The sequence below is a fragment of the Thamnophis elegans genome, chromosome Z (genome assembly GCF_009769535.1).
Source record: "Thamnophis elegans isolate rThaEle1 chromosome Z, rThaEle1.pri, whole genome shotgun sequence".
NCBI classification, from domain to species: domain Eukaryota; kingdom Metazoa; phylum Chordata; class Lepidosauria; order Squamata; family Colubridae; genus Thamnophis; species Thamnophis elegans.
Window position 1 is genome coordinate 134,905,085 of NC_045558.1, and position 22,500 is coordinate 134,927,584.

The 22,500-nt window shown below is 41.1% G+C and overlaps 2 protein-coding genes across 2 annotated transcripts; both read left to right on the forward strand.

Annotated features, from left to right (window-relative positions):
• Positions 1–2,221: 2,221 nt before the first annotated feature.
• Positions 2,222–12,616, forward strand: LOC116521905 (olfactory receptor 6X1-like; the record flags this gene model as incomplete). Its single annotated transcript, XM_032236542.1, has 4 exons — positions 2,222–2,503; positions 8,542–9,344; positions 9,967–10,085; positions 12,588–12,616. Coding segments are annotated over exons 1-4 (1,233 nt in total), but the record flags the coding sequence as incomplete, so codon positions are not given.
• A 7,750-nt stretch (positions 12,617–20,366) lies between these two features.
• LOC116521907 (olfactory receptor 6X1-like) lies at positions 20,367–21,308 on the forward strand. The gene has a single exon (XM_032236543.1). It carries the CDS (start codon positions 20,367–20,369, stop codon positions 21,306–21,308), a length of 942 nt encoding a protein of 313 aa, XP_032092434.1.
• Positions 21,309–22,500: the final 1,192 nt, after the last annotated feature.

The window sequence follows — 22,500 nt, forward strand, 5'->3', positions numbered from 1 at the left end:
TTCCAGATCTTGGAATGGAGTTTAATAGTTGACTCCAATAGACTCTTGAGTTGGCCTTCTATTCAAATCATAAAACTTTTATGCCCAAAGGCTGGATACTCATGGGAAATTAGAGAGACCCAAGATTGTCTGCCAATTTACTGCAGGAAATGAGCAGGTTTTCTATGATGCAATCTTTTGGATCTGCTTTCAATGCTAAGGGCAATATTTTAAAGAAGTAAGTAGGATTTTTCTCAAAGGCAAACTGTGCTGCTGTTCATGGGCACATCAATGACTGGTTTAATACTGAGGGAGCATAGGAGAACACATGAAGAAGAGATGAACAGGTGGGAATGATTCATGAAAAAACTAAAAACTAGTTGTGGAGAGGTCTATGCATTTTGCTTTGGTGTGGCTAGTCTAGAGAGAATAGAATAGAATAGAATAGAATAGAATGGAATGGAATGGAATGGAATGGAATGGAATGGAATGGAATGGAATGGAAAGGGATGGAATGGAGTGGAGTGGAGTGGAGTGGAGTGCAATGCAATGCAATGCAATGCAATGCAATAGAATTAGAATTAGAATTAGAATTAGAATTAGAATTAGAATTAGAATTAGAATGGAATGGAATGGAATGGAATGGAAAGGGATGGAATGGAGTGGAGTGGAGTGGAGTGGAGTGCAATGCAATGTAATGTAATGCAATGCAATAGAATTAGAATAGAATAGAATAGAATAGAATGGAATGGAATGGAATGGAATGGAATGGAATGGAATGGAATGGAATGGAATGGAAAGGGATGGAATGGAGTGGAGTGGAGTGGAGTGCAATGCAATGCAATGCAATGCAATGCAATGCAATGCAATAGAATTAGAATTAGAATAGAATAGAATAGATAGAATAGAATAGAATAGAATAGAATAGAATAGAATAGATAGAATAGAATAGAATAGAATTCTTTATTGGCCAAGTGTGATTGGACACACAAGGAATTTTCCTTTGGTGCAAATGCGTCAGTGTACATAAAAAGACAAGATTCATTCATCAAGAATCATAAGCACAACACTTAATGATAGTCACAGGGTGCAAATAGGCAATCAGGAAACAATCAATATCAATATAAATCGTAAGGATACAGCAACAAAGTTACCATCCTGCAGCGATAAGTGGGAGGAGATGAGTGATAGAACAATGAAGATTAATGTCATAGTAATGCAGACTAGTGAATGGTTTGACAGTGTTGAGGGAATTATTTTGTTTAACAGAGTTCAGGGGGAAAAAAACTGTCTTATCTCTAGTTGTGTGCAGTGCTCTAGAGCGTCATTTCGAGGGTAGGGGTTGAAACACATTTGTGTCCAGCACTAGGAGTGATATGATCGCAATGTTATAATATTTGTGGGGCTGTCACAAAGAAGAGGGAGGGGGTGAAGAAGCTGGTGTCAGAGGAATTCTATTGTGAGTAGAGGAGTGGAGTACTCTTCTCGTGAAGTACCTCTGGACCTGCTCAATTGCATTAATGGCCCCATCCTCTTTGTGGCAAGAACCTCATATATCTCATCTCTGGCTACAAGGGACAGAAATATAGCAAAAGGTTGACTCAATATAAATTCTGATTGCTTTAGTAGCTAAAGAGAAGGATGGATTTGACAATGTACAAGACCTGCCTATTCCTCCTGGTTGGATTGTCCACATTTGGGACCATGGAAAGCATGATGTACACCAGTGTCTTTCTCCTCTACCTCCTGATCTGATGGGCAACGGCTCATCATTATGATGGTAATTGTGGACCGACACCTCCAAAAGCCATGTATTTCTTCCTTAGCACCTCTCCTTTATAGACATCGGACACACACACATCCTTCATCCCAAGCTGTTTGCTCAATTACCTCTCGGCTAGCAATTCCATCTCTGCTTTACTGCTGCGTGATTCAGTTGTGTTTCTATTTTCTTTTCGGCGTCACCGAATTTTTCATTATCACTTTGATATCCTTGGACAGATATGTGGCCATTTGCCATCCTTTGAGATACCCACCATCATGACTTCGGGGTCTGCCTCAAACTGGCAATAGGAGCCTGGTTTGGTGGTTTCACCTCCATCATTTGTCAAGTAATCCTGATTGCCAACCTACCCTACTGTGCCTCCAATGTTATCAATCATTTCTTTGTGATGTTGGACCCGTGTTGAAGATTGCCGGAGGAGACACACGTATCATTGAAACCCTTGGTTTCCTAGTTTCCATGGTGGTGATCATGTCCTCCTTGATTTTCACCCTCGTTTCTTACCTCTTCATCATCTACACCATTCTTCGAATGCCTTCAACCTCCAGACAGCAGAAGGCTTTTTCTACCTGTGCTTCCCACCTGATTGTAGTTTTCATTTTGTACGGCTCTGTCTTTTTCGTCTACCTACGGCCAACAGTCAAGAACTCTTCCTTCAGGGTGATGAAGGTGGTCTCCATTGTCTACACGATGATCACCCCGGTGCTCAACCCTTTCATCTACACCATTAGGAACAACGAAGTGAAAGAGGCTGTTCAGAAAATGATAGCAAGAAAGCTTCCAGCCCTCTCCTGTGTTACAAGGAACAGGAATTGATCCCATTTTCAAGGAAATTTCCTGAAGACAAAGCAAAATCTAAACTCTAAGTTCTAACCTTATGTCTTTTTGAAGGACTCCTCTATTTGTAACCTTTTCTTCCAGTTGGGGAAAATGTCAGAAATACAAATCAATATTGTTGAAATATTTCACCATGCCTGTCATAATAAAGGAAAAAATGAGTGATATCCAGGTGGAAGGCAATAAGTTGTTTTCTGCTTGATGGAAGCATTGTTTAGGAGCATCCATAAACACTGTAGAAGATAAGGTTAGGTACTTTCATCTATTGTTTGCCCATGTATTATTGTGGTTGAAACTGAAGTAGTCATTGACAGGTAGGTCATTGTAGCAGACAATTTTGTGTCCTATGCTTAGACCGTAGGTGGCAGGGGTGGGTTCCTCCTGGTTCGCCCCGGTTCGTGCGTACCGGTTGGTTGGTGAACCTGGAAGTAATTAACTTCTGGGAACGCCGGTACAGGTCCTGGCCCCTGTTGCTGCAAAGCCAGCGTGTCGCAGCTCGCTGTCTCGTTCCCCCACCCATCCGCAGCTCGCTCACTTGCTCCCCCACCCATCCGCACTAAGCCCAGCCTGCCGCTCACTGATTGGCTGGAGTTCTCATATCACTCATTCTTTTCTCTCACTCTTCATAGTCTAGTACCACTGTCTTATAGTGTACAATGTATATAAGATGTCTCTATAAAATGAATACCCTCTGTTTAATTTGACAAATGCAGCAATTGCTATGTGACTTTATCTATCTATCTATCTATCTATCTATCTATCTATCTATCTATCTATCTCATATATTTATCAATCTATCATAGATGATCTCTCTCTCTCTCTCTCTCTCCCCTACCTACCTACCTGAGGTCGGTTCCTACCAGTTCAGACTGGTTTGGCCAAACTGGTAGTTGTTTGGTGGCCTGGGTCCCTGGAATTGGCAGTGACCCAGGCCTGCCATGCCACTGAACCGTTTTCCTAAGGGGCCACCATCTTGATTTTCAGTTCTGTGCATGCGCAGGACAATTGTAATTGCACAAATTTAATTTTATTTCTTTTTTTAATGTTTTATGCATGTGCAGACCTATTTTTGTGCAAATGCGCATGTCCGTGCAGACAAAATTTTTGCATACACTGAACTGGTAGTAATGCTGGGAGCTACCCCTGTGTGTACGTGTGCGTGTGTGTGTCTCTTTATCAGTTCTCAGTTCAAAGTGGCTGCGAGCCAAAATAAATTAATTAAAGTCTCTGCCAGAAGATAACGAACTGAAAAACAAATCTTTCTTACGGCAACACACGTTGAACAAAATGAAAGCAAAACATTCCTTCCAAAGTCTCTAAGAATCAGGGTTACAGAAATCCAAAGCACTTATCCAAGTGTATCTTACATAAACCACGACTGACGATCAAGCAATGTTGTACAAACCAAGGAACGCACGAAGGACGTTGACCTCCTGCGACTAGGGCGTGGCAGCATCCATCCTTTTATCTCCAAACCTGCCTCTCACAAGCCCCAGCTGCATATGAATCTTGTATCCCGAAAAGACTTACAGCAGACATCTGCTGAGTCACAAGAGGTTTGTATATGTGGTAAAGGAGAAGTGGAAGATAATTCACATGTACTATTACACTGCGAGCTATACAGAGCGTGTAGGTCTGCATATATTCTCCCCTTATTAGAGAGATTGCCAGGGAGGGCAGACAATTTTTATCTAGGCTTTCTCCTCCAGGACACTAACCCAGTTACCATATATGCAGTGGCAAAGTTCTGTGCTGCTGCAATGTCAATAAGAAAAAAAATTGGCTACAGTATAGTACCATCTTGTACCAATTATCTGGACATACCTTTAACAATTTTTGGACCATTATGTTATTATCCACTTTTAGTGTCAATACTTTTAATTATATTTTAATGTCAGTATTTTTAATATAGTGTAAAACTAATGTGTATTGCTGGTCTTTGACCGTAATAAAGATTTTATTTACTCTGCATCAGTGGTGGTGAGGGCATGATCCAGTTGTTTCCACCAGTGAGAGGGGTTGCAAAGCCTGTGGCAGTAGTACCAACAGCAGGAGGGCCAGTGATGGGTTCCTCCTGGTTCAGACTGGTTCGGCCGAACTTGTAGTAGCTTGGCGGCCTGGGTCGCTAGAACCGGCAGCGACCCAGGCTTGCTACGTCCCCAAACTGGTTCTCCTGGATGCGCTGTAGGCACCACCATCTTATTTTCTGCTTCAGTGCATGCACAGAGCAATTTTTTGTTGTACTGTGCATGTGTGCGTGACGTGCCCCTGAGCAAACTGGCAGTATTCTCTGCTGGAACCCATCCCTGGATGGGGCATTCCACATCTGCGGTGGGGAGTATCCTTGGAGGGCTTCAGACGTGGCCAGTTCCAGTGACAGCAGCGGAGGCAGAGCACACCATGGAGATGCCAGCTGGCCACTCATCAGGGGTGGGGCATTCACAGCTGGATCCAGCTGCAGCAGTTTTAGCAGGCTGCATTCACCCTTGCTCAAACCTCACCATTGATATTGCCACTGCCTTGGGGATGGGATCCAAGATACCGAAAAATGACCACCTTCCTTAGGTTTTCTTTGTTAGGAATATAATCTAACGGTTGGGTTGGCAATATATAAATAATGTAGCAATGTTGTACCTATTTCTTTAAATCATACTGTAAAATGTGATTGGTTGCTGTTTTCCTCAATCAGCCATAAGAGGAAGCCAGAATGACTGTTAGTTCTCTCTGTTAGATGCTGGGCTGATCTGATCTGAGTGTTTTGGAAGCTGGCTGTTAGAAAGTGCCGTGAGCTATTGTAAGTTTTGCAATTGCTAGCAAACATTGAGTACTGAACTGATTATATGATACTGGACTATGTTATTTGGATTAACCTTTAACTGAAAGACATTGATGACTGACTGTCTTATCCGTGTATGACTTGGACTGTTTGATGGACTCTGTTTCCATGAAAGTAAAAGCCTATTTAAACTGCACTGTCTCTGTATGCTGGTTTGTGTGTTCTCCAACAAAACTCTCACAACACTTCTCTGAATGTACTCACTCTCCCAACGGGGAGCTTACCTAACATTCTCCATTGATTTGAAGTGTTCCAGGGTTGGTGACAGTCTCTAAGCAGGGATGGGATTCTACCAGTTTGGCCCTGTTTGGACAAATCAGAAGCTTTCTTGGATGAGAAGCAAAATGTTTTTTAAAGAAAAACCCCAAAAGTTCAGTTGCCTCTTGAAAAAGCACCTTCGGGAAAATATATACAAGACTCTATTTCTAAGAGTGGCACTTGGACATTGGTTTAAAAAGAACTACCATATTTTTCAGAGTATAAGACGCACTGGAGTGTAAGATGCAGCAAAGTTTGAAGAGGCAAATAAAAAAAGTTTTTGAACTCTGCAAACCTCTCAAAACTGGCCCATTTTTTGTGAAAGTGGGCCTATTCCCACAAAAGGCAAGAATTTAGGGGGCTTGCAGAGTGCTCCTGGGGGCACCCCCCCCCAAAACAAGCAAAAATGGCCCATTTTTCACAAAAATGGCCCATTTTTCACAAAAATGGCCCATTTTTCACAAAAATGGCCCATTTTTCACAAAAATGGGCCCGTTTTTTGTTAAAAAAAGGATATGAATAGCCTTTAGGAAGCTTAAAGAGTGCTCCTGGGGGCTGGGGAGTAAAAATGAGTAAAAAACCGCTCATTTCTGCCCTCCCCAACCCCCAGGAGCTCTCTAAAAGCTTCCTACAAGATATGCATGGCCCTTTTGATGAAGGGGCGGAGTTTTGGGAGGCAAAAAATGCTGCATTCAGTGTATAAGATGAACCCAGATTTTCAGCCTCTTTTTTTAAGGGGAAAAAGGTGCATCTTATACTCCCAAAAATACAGTAAGCATGAAGCACGCTGATTCCAAATTACCCATTTCGGGCCATAATCTATGAATACTGATGAGAACTGAGAGACAAATATTTCTAGAAATGGTATCTCAATCTTCTATTCAAAATTAAGTGAAAGTCCTACATTTTCTCTTTTTTGCAATGACAGAAAAATGGGAATCAGGCCAACTATACAAGAGTTGCAGAGTTTATCATTGTGGTGTATCTCCAGGGGGCCTCTTATTTTGCAATGGCACTTGACATCGTTCCAGGGCCCATAAGTCTTGTGCATATTTTAGATATACTACATGGATACCCACGAGAAATTAAAGGCAAATATCCATAGAGACTCTTATCCATGCTTCTGTAGAGAAGAAGTAAATAAACCTTCTATGATGCAATCTGCTAGATACTCTTTAAATGTTAATAAAAATATTCTCAAGAAGTCTACTATTTCCCCCTGAACCTGTGATGGCACCATTTTCTATGATTCTTGAAAACATTGTTTCATAAATGAATGAAAAGATGGAGTGATGGGTACTGCATTTGGCGAAGACAAGTCAGACAATGAAGTAAGAACAAATCAAGATAAGCAACAAAGATGATTAGGGGACTAAGGCTGAAACATATAAAGAAAGATTGCAGCAGTGGTGGGTTTCAAAAATTTGTGGAACCTCTTCTGTAGGTGTGGCCTGCTTTCCGGGTCCACTGGTGGAACCTCTTCTAACCGGTTTGGTAGATTTGACGAACCGGTTCTACCGAACTGGTGCGAACTGATAGGAACCCACCTCTGGGTTGCAGGTATGTCCAGTTTAATTAAAAGGACTAGGGGAGACATGATAGCAATGTTCCAAAGTTTGAGGGGTTGCCATAAAGAAGAGGGAGTCAAGCTATTCTCCAAAACACCTGAGTGTAGAACAAGAAACAATGGGTGGAAACTCATCAAGGAGAGAAGCAACTTAGAACTGAGGAGAAATTTCCTGACAGTTAGAACAATCAGTAGAACAACTTGCCTCCAGAAGTTGTGAATGCTACAACACTGGAAGTTTTTAAGAAGATGTTGGGTCTTCTTTGTATGAAGTGGTGTAGGGTTTCCTGCCTAAGTAGGGAGTTGGGCTATAAAACCTCCAATGTCCTTTCCAACTCTGTTATTCTATTCTATTCTATTCTATTCTATTCTATTCTATTCCATTCCATTCCATTCCATTCCAGTGTAGTGTAGTGTAGAGAGATCTTTAGGTCCATGATCTATAAAAACAGAACATGAAACAGAATGTCACTGTAAAAATAACCATGACTTCCTAGCATATACACACATCCACACACACATCCACCCCGCACATACATAGAGAAACACCTTGGCTTTTATATTTTTGTAGTCCTTTTTCTACTTTCATCTTTCTATCACAGCCCATATTTTGTGTTCCTCTCTTCTTTAAATAGTTAATAGTTGTCAACAAAGTTCCTGGCGGATGTACAGAACTTTTATCAATTCCCAAATTTTAATATTTCAGCCCTTCCTATCTCATCTCATCTCATTTCATCGTGTTATCCTATCTTGTCATCTTGTCTTATCTTGCCCTGTCCTATCCTACCCCATCCCATGTCACCTCACCTCTCATCTTATCTTCTGTCATCTACTATAGCTACACATAGCTTTTGATATCTTGATGTTAAAATTAACTCTTCTGTTCCTTCTGTTGAACTCATAATACTAGTTTCTGAGATAGGATTTTACAAATTTGGCAAAATCTTGATTCCATATTGTATCTTCTTGTAACAGAAGAAGAACATGAATTTGACCCATTGTGCAAGAACAATTGAATTTATTCTTGCTGGACCACCACACGTTACAGGAATGGAAAGGGTGATGTCCTATCCCATCCCATCCCATCCCACCTCACCTCATCGTATCATCTTATCTTCTGTCAGCTACTAAAGCTGTACATAGCTTTTGATATCATGATGTTAAAAGAAACTCTTGTGTTCCCTCTGTTGAACTCATAATACTAGTTTCTGAAAAGGGACTTTACAAATTTGGCTAAATCTTGAGTCAATGAAGATTCCACGTTTTCTCTTTTTGTAACAGAAGAAGAACATGAATTCGACCAACTGTACAAGAACAACTGAATTTATCCTTGCTGGACTGCCAAACGTTACAGGGATGGAAAGGGTGATGTATGCCAGTGTCTTTTTGCTTTATCTCCTGTGTCTGATGGGCAACGGGCTCCTCATTATGATGGTAATGGTGGACCGCCATCTCCAAAAGCCCATGTATTTCTTCCTTAGCAACCTTTCTTTCAAAGACATCGGGCACACCACAACATTCATACCCAAGCTGTTGCTCAATTATGTCTCTTCTAACAATTCCATCTGTTTCTACTGCTGCGTGATACAGTTGTGCTTCTACTTCTTTTTTGGAGTGACTGAGTTTTTCATCATCACTTTGATCTCCTTGGACAAATACGTGGCCATTTGCCATCGTACGTGGCCTTTGAGACACTCCACTATCATGACCTCATGGGTCTGCCTTAAACTGGCAATTGCAGCCTGGTTTGGCGGATTTTTCTCCATAATTTTCCAGGTCGTGATGATTGCAAACTTGCCCTACTGCACTTCCAACGTTGTCAATCATTTCTATTGCGATGTCGGACCCGTGCTGAAGATTGCAGGAGGAGATACCCGTCTCATAGAAGCCCTCGGCTTTCTTGTTGCTGTGGTGGTTGTTGTGTCTTCTTTGGTTTTCACCCTCATTTCCTACCTCTTCATCATCTACACCATTCTTCGAATGCCTTCAGCCTCCAGTCAGCAGAAGGCCTTTTCGACCTGTGCTTCACACCTGGTGGTGGTCAGCCTTTTGTACGGATCGGTCTTTTTTGTCTACTTAAGACCAACTATCAAGAATGCTCTACATGGGGCTGCCCTTGAGGAGCATCCGGCGACTTCAGCTAGTGCAGAACGCAGCCGCGCGAGTGATTGCGGGTGCCCCCCGATTCACCCGCATAACACCTATCCTCCGCGAGCTGCGCTGGCTACCTGTCGATCTCCGGATGCGCTTCAAGGTGCTATTAATCACCCATAAAGCCCTACATGGCAGTGGATCTGGATACTTGAGAGACCGCCTTCTGCCAATTACCTCCCTACGACCTATAAGATCCCATAGATTAGGCCTCCTCCGCATTCCATCGGCCAGCCAGTGTCGGCTGGCAACTACAAGGAGGAGGGCCTTCTCAGCAGTAGCCCCGACCCTTTGGAACGAGCTCCCCGTGGAGATTCGTACCCTCTCCACCGTCCAGGCCTTCCGCATAGCCTTGAAGAACTGGCTCGCCCGTCAGGCCTGGGGATAAGAATTGCTACCCCGCCCGAATGATGAATGAATGTTGCTTACTATTTTTATTATATGTTGTCGTCTTAATATTGTATTCCCCTCTCCCTGGTTTTCTGTGAGCCGCCCTGAGTCCCCTCAGGGAAAAGGGCGGCCTACAAATGCTAATAAACCACTAAACCACTAATAAACCACTAACTCTTCCTTCAGTATGACAAAGTCTGTCGCCATACTGTATACTTTTATCATCCCTGTGCTCAACCCTTTCATCTACAGCATTAGGAACAATGAAGTGAAGGATTCTGTACATAAAATGATAGGAAGAAAGGTTTCAAGGCTCTGAAATCTTTCATCATCTCCAACTTGAACCCTTTGTTAAAAGAAATGGGAGGTGATCCCATTCTCTAACACATTTCTTGTTTATGAAATGTAAACCTCATTTGTCCTGCATGGATGTGTGTTCCTTCAAGTTGGGACGTTCCAGAAATATCAATCAAAATTCTTTTAGTTTTTGTTGCCTATGATAACAGGAAGGTAAGAGTAAATAATATTCAAGCGAGAGTCAACATGGATTTTGTTCAGTGGTGGGATTCAAATAATTTAACAACCGGTTCTCTGCCCTAATGACCAGCTAGGTAGGTGTGGCTCGGTGGTCATGTGACTGCATGGGCGTAGCCATCTCAATGTCACTCATGTCGATGGGCACTTTGCCTTAGCTGCTACAATGTAATAAGGGTTAACCGGAGAAGTGGTTTCTGTAAGCAGGGCAATAAAGATTAGGCTAGAAAAGATACCAGAATGTTTCCTTCCTGCCTTCCTTACAGGATTAGCCCTCTAAAGTGGGGAAAAAACAAAAGGAGATTTCTTCCAACAACCGATTCTCTGAACTGCTTAGAAAGTTAGCAACCGGTTCTCCCGAATAGATGCGAACTGGCTGAATTCCACCACTGATTTTGTTGTTGTTGGTTTTTTTTTTTTCATAGAAACTTTCTTCAAAAGCCTGTGGAAGATCAAATTAGGTACCCCTGAACAGTTGGGGTTCAGAGCATCAACTGTGTTTGGGAAGGTTGGGAAGACACAGTACAAGCATTCTGGTTCTCCTTCATGACTCAGTATCATTCAGTATGATCAATCCTGGTCTCCATTTGACCACCAAACAGCCTTAGAGTGAATGGATTGGGCATAACGGTTCATACATATACCTCTCCTTTTTCTATGATAGTTTCAATTGAGGTTCAAAATTTGCGTGAGGAACTTGGGTGTGGACATCTTTCAGTTTGGGACAAGGTAATATCCAACTATGTATTTCAACCCTCAACCAACCAAGTGACTCTTTCAAGGTCATGTCCCAGTTGAGGTCTAAATGGACTGAGATTGAGTCCTAGAAAGACCCATGGCTGGAGATATTTGGACTTTATTGTCCAAATATTCTGTTCCTCCAGAATGGGACTGCATTTCCATGTCTGGGGCTAGTGAAGAAATTCTATTTGCTATTTTGTTTTGAAATATTTTGAATATTGTGCACCACCAAATGTTATTATGCAGTTGGTGGGCTTCAGAAACTGAGCAAATAAACATGTACTGTATTTTTCGGAGTATAAGATGCACCTTTCCCCCCCAAAAAAGAGGTTGAAAATCTGGGTGTGTCTTATATAGTGAATATAGCATTTTTGGCCTCCCCAAACCTACATATTTTCATATATGGTGGACTTGCAAAAAGGTTAAAGCATTTTGGATAAAAATATGGTGGATTATGCAAAATGTTCTTTAAAAAAGGATAAAGTTTACCCCTCAGTTATTCTTGTTAGGCATAATTACTGATGGTACAGTTGTAGCGACTAATCTGATATTGCATTTAATAACTGCAGCTAGATTGTTGGTGGCGCAATACTGGAAGAAGGAAGATTTGCCTATTATTCAAGAATGGGCATTGAAAGTAACAAACCTAGCCAAGATGGCCAAAATATCTGCATATCTTAAGGACCATTCAAACGAGAGATATAAACTGGAGTGGAAAAGATGGATTGATTATACTCAAAACAAATATGGGACTAAGAAATTCCAGATAGTTTATGATTAGAGATCAGGAATTATAAATTATCTTGAGTTAGTCCAGCAAGGAGGAGCTAGAGTTCAATGGAAATACGTTGGAGGGGGAAAGTTGGGGGGAGGGGGGGGGGGAGGGGGGGAACTAAACATTTTTAAAAGTTTGGTTTTTTTCAAAAATGTTCAATTAAAAAAACCCATGCCCTTCACAAAAATGGGGATGCAGAGGATGTACAGAGGGATTTGGGAGCCTGCAAAGTGCTCCTGGGCGCTGGGGAGGGCAAAAAGGAGCGAAAAACTGGCTATTTTATGCTTGTTGTCCCCCCCCCAGCCCCCAGGAGCACTCTACAAGCCTCCTAAAGGCTATGCATGCCCTTTTTGTGGCAAAAAGGGACCATTTTTTTGCTCGTCCCCCCTCATCCCCCAGGAACACGTTGCAGGCCTCTCAAACTCTCTGAATGCCCTGTTTTTCACACAAAAAAAATGAGGCATGCAGAGGGTTTGGGAGGTCTGCAGAGTTCAAAAACTTTATTTTTAAATTTACCTTTTCAAAATCTCGGTGTGTCTTATACTCGGGTGCGTCTTATACTCAGAAAAATATGGTAAGCAAATAAATATTGATTCACTTTTTCTCCACCATATGCTTTGTGTCAACTCTGAAGCGAACCTGACTGGGGCCATTTTGGAAGCTTTCAGGGTGGCCACAGTGTGAAGAAGCGATGGGGAGTGCGGAGATAGTTAGATGGGAGTTTGGTGTAGCCAACGCAAAATAGTTTCCTGTGGGAACCAAGGACATTCCAACAGGTGGCTGGGGAGAGGAGGAGTCTGGTTACCAAGTAACCAGCCAGCACTTCAACTGGACAATGTGACTGATTGTTTGGGGAAATGGGGAACATTCACTTTTTAATCAGGGGGAAACCGCAGGAATGTTCAGAGTTGGTTTCCACCAGTAACAATATGATAACTCTAATAAATTTGTTTTTTGAGGAACATGCTTGCCTTGGAGTTGTTCTTTCTATGGAGCTATTACTTGGAATCCTAACACTTTGCTCATTTGCACAATTATGCTCTTTTTTCCTAAATTATTAGTCTAAAGCAGTGTTTCCCAAACTTTTGACATATGTGTACCCCTTCTATAATTTTCGTAACGCTGAGTACCTCTCATAAAAAACATATGCTTTAATAAAAATCAAAATATATTTATTTTTTCTTTTTTTGGTACATACGCAAAATAAATGAAAGTTATATTATAAAGAACATTTATTTGATTCAATGAGAAGGATGAAATTGTTTATGTTGAGATGACAGATCATCATAATTTGGTTCCCTGGTTGTTAATTTTAATCTGAGATGCGGCGCAACATCAACTGTTAATGTTCCCGCAGTTTAAAAATGGCCGAACCTGAGCTGCGCGAAGTTCCCACCATAATGAGTTGCGATTCGATGTACGATGGCCCCAGTTCCCATGTAAAAACTGCGATATGCGCCTATTTCTTTCCTTGTTCTGTGGGCGCAGCTAAGCACGGTGCAGTGGATATTCCCACGTGATCCCCACCAAACTCCGGTGCAACGCATACCCCCACCAAACTCTTCCCGTACCCCTGGGGATACGCATTCCACACTTTGGGAAACACTGGTCTAAAGTAATGTATTCTTAAATTCAAATGGAATCCAGAATTTGTGTGGGATTTGTAAGAGCTAATAATGAAGGGGATTTATTTCCCCCAATATTTTTATTTTTATTTTCTCCTTTGGTGCATATTTGATATCTTGATTTTCTGTATTAGAGAACATTTTTTCAAATAAGGAATTAAAGATTTCCCAGAAGGTAACCTGTGCTCCATTTGCCTAATGTATCATTTTTTTAAAAAGAGGTTCTTTAAGAAGAATGCATATTTATGCACATTATGTTCATAAAATAGATGCATACTTTTATAAAATACCCGATGAGCATTCCTTGCTTTTAATATGAGGGGTGAATAACAGTGGTGGGTTCCTACCAGTTCAGCCCAGTTCGGTCGAACCAGTACTGATTTTGCAGCCTAGGTCACTTGAAGTGGCAGTGACCAAGGCCTGCCACGCCCCTGAACCAGTTCTCCTGGTGGTGCTGTAGGCACCGTCATCTTGTTTTTGGCTTCTGTGCATGCACAGAAACATTTTTATAATACTGTGCATGCACACAGAATGTGCATCAAGAGTGCACACTGCACAACCATGACGAACCAGCAGTAGCAGCTGCCAGAATCCACCCCTGGTGAATAGGTAAGTTTTGTTTAACAAATTGATTCAAAGATACCACTTTGTGTAAGTAAAGACATAGATGGAAGCCATTTTTTTTCTGAGGACTCCTTGGTTGTTTTCTTGCAGATGTTTCATTATCCAAACTAGGTAACTTTATCAGTGTTAATATTTGTTTCTTCACAATACTTGAGAGTGTCACAAATCAAGTGTCAGGCCTGCAACCATCTTTTCTTTTGAATCTTTGGTCTGCCACACTTTCTATTATTCTACTATGCATTTTCTATTGTGGTAAAATAGGAGGGGGGATTGTAAGGAGTTAGATGCTAGGTAGCCATAACAAAATTCTTTCTAGAAAGCCAAGGTCATCCTTTGTCTCTGCACTTCTGCACCTGATCGGATCTGTATGGGTGGAACTGCCGGCATGGCAGTGGGATATTGGGCCATGTGATGACTTGTGGGTGTGGGAACAAGGTCTTGAACTTTCAACTAGGTAGGGGAAACTGGGAAGCTTTCAGATTTGGGTTTTCCACAGATGTGCCAACATGTCTCTGTTAATAAATTGGAACTTTGAGCAATACTTTGCCTTGGACTCTGATTTACTTTTGGATACTATTTGGAATGTTGGCATCAAGATTGCGGTTTGGGAGATTCCATACTAGTTGAGATGTTAAGCTTATCATCATGAATTGATTTTGTATCATGATGCATTTCAATAAAGTCTTTTTTTGACATTTTCCTTGGGATGCTGTATGCTACCTGGACTACTGTAATGCTCTCTACATGGGGCTACCCTTGAAGAGCACTTGGAGGCTTCAATTGGTCCAGAATGCGGCTGCACAGGTTATCATGGGGGTACCTAAGTGCTCCCATGTTACACCCCTTTTAGGTGGCCTGCACTGGTTGCTGGTTGTCTTCCGGGTGAGATTCAAGGTACTAATTATGACCTTTAAAGTGCTCCATGGCTTAGGCCCATGGTACTTGTGAGACCACCTACTGCCACCAGTAGCATCCCACCATCCAGTGCAATTCCACAGAGTTGGCTTCCTCAGGGTGCCGTCGGCCAGACAGTGTTGGCTAGCGACCCCCAGGGGGAGAGCCTTCTCTGTGGGAGCGCCTTCCTTCTGGAATGAGCTGCCCCCGGAGCTTCGTATAATCCCCGACCTCCGGGCCTTCCGATGCGCCCTAAAAAGTTGTTTTTTCCAGAAAGCCGGCCTGGCCTGAATAGAATAAAATATAGGATTCATTTGGTTGTTAATTTTAATTTAATTTTTAAATTTTTATTGTGAATATCAATTGGGATTTTTTTGGATACTTTATTTAATGTCCCTTTTAATTTTTGTAATATGTGTTTTATTCTATGTTGTACACCGCTCTGAGTCCTTGGGAGAAGGGCGGCATATTACCTCCCAGAGACCAATAAGCCTCCTCCGGATTCCATCTGCCGGTCAATGTCGGCTGGCGACTTCCTGGGGGAGGGCCTTCTCTGTAGCTGCTCCGGCCCTATGGAACGATCTCCCCATGGAGATCCGGACCCTTACTACTCTTCCAGCCTTCCGCAAAGTGATTAAGACCTGGATGTTCCGGCAGGCCTGGGGCTGTTGATTTATCCAGCCCCATTCTAAGCTATATGAATGTTGTGCAATTTTAATGTCTGTTCTTTTTAATTGTTATGTTCCCCCTCCACATTTTTATCTGTAAGCCGCCATGAGTCTCTCAAGAGTGGGCGGCATACAAATCCTAATAAACCGTAAACCGTAACCATATAAATCCAATAAACCTAAACCTAAACTACCATGGAATGCTTTTGTGGTTGAGGAGTTGGGTTGAGAATGGAGTGGCTCAGATTCAAGTCCCCCTTCATCTTGAGAACTCATGAGTGATCATGGGTTCATCCCATCCCATACAAGAATGTATCTTGTAAGGAAATGTTGGAGGCATATCAATCTGAGAGGAAGAAAATGCTCTTGACATACTTGTCCTATTTCCTAAGTATTTACATGTAGGAGAGCATATATGCAGAGCTTTCCCAGTGTTACAAATGCATGGACTTTATTTCCATGAGGAGAAGAAATGAAACACAGGAAATAGCAATAGCAATAGCAGTTAGACTTATATACCACTTCATAGGGCTTTCAGCCCGCTCTAAGCAGTTTACAGAGTCAGCATATCGCCCCCACAATCTGGGTCCTCATTTTACCCACCTCGGAAGGATGGAAGGCTGAGTCAACCCTGAGCCGGTGAGATTTGAACCGCTGAACTGCAGATAGCAGTCAGCTGAAGTGGCCTGCAGTACTGCACTCTACCCACTGTGCCACCTCGGCTCTTGGTGTGAAATGGTAAGACTGAAAAACGGGAAAGAGTGTCCTGCAACAGAATCAAATTGTGAGCCTTGACCCATAAAATCCTTGTATACTGCAACTTTTCCAACTCCCCGTATCCTTTTACCTCAAGGATAAAACACTCAAGACACAAACTGAGCAATGTGGTATCTGCAGTACAATGCAGTGAGCCGTGTGCAAATCATTGGGGAAACAAAACAACCACTTCATAAACGCATGGCACAACATAGAAGAACAAACCCATCAGGACTAGATTCATCAATCCATCTGCATTTAAACAAAGGCTACTCTTTTCAAGACAGCAAAGTCCACATTTTGGACAGAGTGGAGTTAAGCTAAGACAGAGATGTTAAGCTAAGCCACGCCCAGGCTCCTTGCTGTCTCCTTGTTGCTCACACAGCAAATACTGTTTCCAAACAGCCCTCATTGACTGATTTAGTTGCTATGCCTATTCACTTGCTGGCCTTGTTACCATGTCTCTGCAAGTCATGAATTCTCATACACACTGACAGATTTAGTAATCCGTATATAAAAGTAAAGGTTCCCCTCGCACATATGTGCTAGTCATTCCCAACTCTAGGGGGCGTTGCTCATCTCCGTTTCAAAGCCAAAGAGCCGGCACTGTCCGAAGACGTCTCTGTGGTCATGTGGCCAGCGTGACTAAATGTCGAAGGGACAGAGAATGCTGTTACCTTCCCACCAAGGTGGTCTCTATTTTTCTCCTTGCATTTTTACATGCTTTCGAACTGCTAGGTTGGCAGAAGCTGGGACAAGTAACGGGAGCTCACTCTGTTACGCGGCGCCAGAGATTCAAACTGCTGAACTGCTGAACTTTCTGATCGGCAAGCTCAGCATCTTAGCCACTGAGCCACCACGTCCCATTAGCAATATATACTAAGCTCTATTTCTTGGAAGAAATAGAAAACTGGATATCAGTCATGCTGATTCCAAATTATCTAGTCTGGCCATAATCTATGGATACTTTTGGAAATTGAGTGACCATGTCATTCTTCTGTGCAAGATAAAGCATTGCCTCGTTGAAGGTTTTACACTTTCTCTTTTTGCAGTTGAATGAGAATGGGAATCACATCATTTTATTTTTTAAAAAATGCTTAAAAGTTTATCCTTGTTGGTCCATCTCCAAAGGATCTCCTATTTTGGGGCTGCACTTGTCATTTAGCAGATAACAGATTAACAGTGTTGGAAGGGACCTTGTAGGTCATCTAGTCCAATCCCACACCCAAGCAGGAGACCCCACACCATTTCTGACAGATGGCAGTCTAGTCTCTTCTTGAAAGCCGCCAGTGATGAAGCCCCCATAACTTCCGAAGGCAACTTCTGTTCCATTGGTTGACTGCACTCACTGACAGAAAATGTCTCCTTTTTTCCAGGTTGAATCTCTCCTTGTTCAGTTTCCATCCATTATTATTCCTTGTCTGGACTTCAGGTGCTTTGGAGAATAGCTTGACACTCCCCATCCTCTCTGTGGCATCCCACAGTTTAGATTTGATTCAAAGCTTATCAGCCCTGAGTATATTCTAGATACACTGCATGGATACCCAATGGGAAATTAAATGCAAATATCCATAGAGACTGGTTTCCAAGCTTCTGTGGAGAAGAAGTATATAAACCTTCTATGATGCAATCTGCTTGATGCTCTTTAAATATTAACGAAAATATTGCTCAAGACGTCTACCATTTACCCCTGAACACCTGATGCAACATTTCCTATGGTTCTTGAAAACATTGTCTTCATAAGTGGATGGAATGATGGAGTGAAGGGCATTGTACTTGGAGAAGACAAGGCAGATAATGAAGCAAGAACAAGTCAAGGTACGCATGGAGAGATCTTTTGGTCCATGACATAGAACAGAATGTACTGCAAAAATAACTAGGATTTCCTAGCATATATACACATGCACAGAGAGAAACATATTAGCTTTTATATTTCTATATCCTTTTATTTACTTTCATATTTCTATCACACTGCATGTTTTGTTTTTCAGGATTTTACTCCTCTTTTCTTTAGATAATTAACAAGGCAAAGAAGATTCCTGCATGGGTGTATGGAATTCTGTCGATCCAGAATTCCCAAGTTCTCAAGTTCTAATTTACATCAAAATATTTCAACGGTAGGCTATATCTTGCCAAGTTGTCATTCTATTTTTTTAAGATTTTCCAAACGAAATTTCCAACAGTGACAAATTTCACACACGACACTAATTTCAAATAGTGTTTCTCTTTTTTTTAAAAAAATAATTATTTTTATTTGTTCCAATATAAACATAACATACATTTTTTTATGGACAGTGCATTGACTGGGTCAAGTCTTATTTTTAAACAACATTAACAATAATAATACAAATGGCATGTGGAGTTCTAATCTTCCAACTTCAACAATACTAGTCTCATTTCATATTCCTTTTACATTTCCCCATTAATTCATGTAAACATAAATAACATTTCTTTGTATTTGTTATCCCTTACTAAATGGTATCATTCAATATTTTAAAAAATCATTCATTATTCCACCATAGCATCCATATTCCAAATGTGTGGGATTACTAATAATACCAATTATTAACAATATTCAATCCACTACGGGAGGATCTTTGGCCTGCCACACTCTCTCTTATTTCATTATGCTGTTTCGTTAGTGTAGTAGTTGGGAGGGAGGAATAGAAAGGAGTAGAATGGTGGAATGTGTTGTTGTCATTCTTTTCTAGAAGCCCAAGGTCATCTTTTGTCTCCGTACCTCTGCATCTGACCGGAACCAGCTGGGTGGAGATGCCAGCATGGAAGAAGAAGATTGGACCATGTGATGGATTTGGGGGTGTGGGGACAAGATCATGAACTTTCAACTGGGTGGGAATCCGATGTAACTTCCAGAATTGGGATTCCACAGTTGTGCTAAAATGTCTGATTTATTAAATTGGAACTTTAAGGATCATTTTGCCTTGGACTCTGATTTAATTCTACATGATACTTGGAACACTGACAGGGAGTGTATCTCAATGTCCCCACCATTTCTAATCCTTGGTATTTTAAATTGCCAATAAATTTTAACACACTGTTAATATTAATAATACAATTAAATTACCCAATCTTAAATGACCATCTAGTAATCTGAATTTATTGAAGTTATGGTAATTTCTCATTTTATTAATATATTTTCTCATTATCCATCATCTCTTAGTCTTTCTAAAAATCCATCATTTATTGTTTTTTTTTTAGTTAGCCTTTTATCTCACTCTCTCTTGGAATCTTGTGTCTCTTTATATCAAATAGTGTTTCTTTGATTGTGGCCATATGTGTTTTGTGGTTTCAGTTACAGTCATCAGAACTGATAAACAAATATGTATATTTAATTTCACGTGCTGTAGCTACACATAACCTTTTTTCCCTTTGATGTGTAAATTCACTGTTGTGTTCTCCGTGTTGAGAACACAACAGTGTTCTCCGTAACACTAGTGTCTTTTGGATCTTTATCCTGCCACACTTTCTATTATTCTACTATGCATTTTCTATTATGGGAAAATGGGAGGGGGGATTGCAAGGAGTTGCATACTATGTAGTCATAACAACATTCTTTCTAGAAAGCCAAGGTCATCTTTTGTCTTCGCTCCTCTGCATCTGGCTGAAACTGGATGGGTAGAACTGCCAGCAAATCAGTAGAAGATTGGACCGTGAGATGGACTTGTGGGTGTGTGGGGGCAAGATCTTGAACTTCCAAGTAGGTGGGGAAAACTGGGAAGCTTTCAGATTTGGGTTTTCCCAAATGTGCCAACATGACACTCTTAATAAATTGGAACTTTGAGCAATACTTTGCCTTGGACTCTGATATACTTTTAGATTTTATTTGGAACCCCAACAACGAGTTTCTGAAAAAGGATGTTACAAATGTAACTAAATCTTGAGTCAATGGAACTTCCATGTTTTCTCTTTTTATAACAGAAGGGGAAGATGAATTTGACCAATTGCAGAAGAACAACTGAATTTATTCTGGTTGGATTGCCACGAGTTGTTAGAATGGAAAGGGTGATGTATGCCAGTGTCTTTCTGCTCTATCTCCTGTGCCTGATGGGCAATGGGCTCATCATTATGATGGTAATCAAGGACCACCATCTCCAGAAGCCCATGTATTTCTTTCTTAGCAACCTTTCCTTCAAAGACATTGGACACACCACAACCTTCATACCCAAGCTGTTGTTCAATTATACTTCTTCCAACAATTCCATCTGTTTCTCTTGCTGTTTAATACAATTATTCTTCTATTTCCTTTTTGGAGTCACTGAATTTTTCATCATCACTTTGATATCGTTGGATAGATACTTAGCCATTTGCCACCCTTTGAGACACAACACTATCATGCCTTCAAGGCTCTGCCTTAAGCTGTCAATATCAGCCTGGTTTGGAGGATTTTGGTCCATCATTTGCCAGGTCGTGATGATTGCAAACTTGCCCTACTGCACTTCCAACGTTGTCAATCATTACTTTTGTGACATTGGACCTGTGTTGAAGATTGCTGGGGGAGATTCACACCTTATTGAAGTCCTTGGCTTCCTCCTTGTTGTGGTCTTGATTATGTCCTCCCTGCTTTTCACCCTCATTTCTTACCTCTTCATCCTCTGCACCATTCTTCAAATGCCTTCAACTTGCAGACAGCAGAAGGCCTTTTCAACATGTGCTTCCCATCTGGTTGTGGTCAGTATTCTGTACGGATCGGTCTTTTTCGTCTACTTAAGACCTACTGTCAAAAACTCTTCTTTCAGTACAATGAAGTCCGTCTCCATATTGTACACCATGATCACCCCCATGCTCAATCCTTTCATCTACACTATCAGGAACAAAGAAGTGAAGGATTCTGTACGCAGAATGCTAGGAAGAAAAATTCCAGATCCCTGAAGCCTTTAAGTATATCCAAAAAAATTCAGCTATACTATAGAATTAGAGAACTGGGAAAAATTGTGGGGAAAAAAAATATAAATTAACAATGTCAGCAGCATACGTAGAAAATTTGTATAAAATGTTTTATCATTGGCATTTACCCTCAGCAAGATTCATAAAAACGTTTCCAAATAGATCAGAGGAATGTTGGAAATGTAAACAGAAGCTGGGAACATATCACCACATATGGTGGACATGCCCAGAAGTAAAGAAATATTGGATAAGAATAAGAAAGTGGCTAGAAGAAATAATCAAACACCAAATAGAGTTAAAACTGGAGCTATTTTTGCTAGGCATACTAGGATAGGATAGGATAGGATAGGATAGGATAGGATAGGATAGGATAGAATAGAATAGAATAGAATAGAATAACTGTTAGAAAGGACCTTGGAGGTCTTCTAGTCCAGCCCCCTGCTTAGGCAGGAAACCCTATACCATTTCAGACAAATGATTATCCAACATCTTCTTAAAGACTTCTAATGTTGAAGTATCTACAACTAACGGGAAATTATAATAAAAAAACTCAATACATAATGCTACACATAATAACAGTGCCCATAATTGTTTATGAGAAAAATTGGAAAAAAAATGAAAATATACCTCTTGATGGAATAGTGATAAAGAAAATACTGATGTGCTGAGATAGGTATACATACATACATACATACATACATACATACATACATACATTGGTTTGATAAGAGGAAATTTGATATAAATTGCAAATGGTGACTATGAAAGGAAGTTTAGAAACTATGTTATTAAATATAACCAATTTTTATATAGAACATGTTATAAAGATGAAATGTTATGGGATGATATTGGGAAGAGCTAATGGAATGCCATTATGTGGTTTTGCTTTAAATCTGGAATATTTTATATAAAAAGAGGTAAAAAAAAATCATAGTCAAGGTTGAGATATGATGATAGTAACATATACACCTCCAGGTGGTGGGGGAGGCCATTTTCACCCTCTCCAGGCTTCTAGAAAGCCTCTGGAGCCTGGGGAAGCTGAAAAATGTATCAATGTATCAATCATGCACCAAAAGCGGGGGGCGGGTGGGGGGGAGGCTGCGCATGCACACAAGGGAGGGTTGCACACATATGGTTATGGTTTATTAAACTTGTATGCCGCCCTATTCCCAAAGGG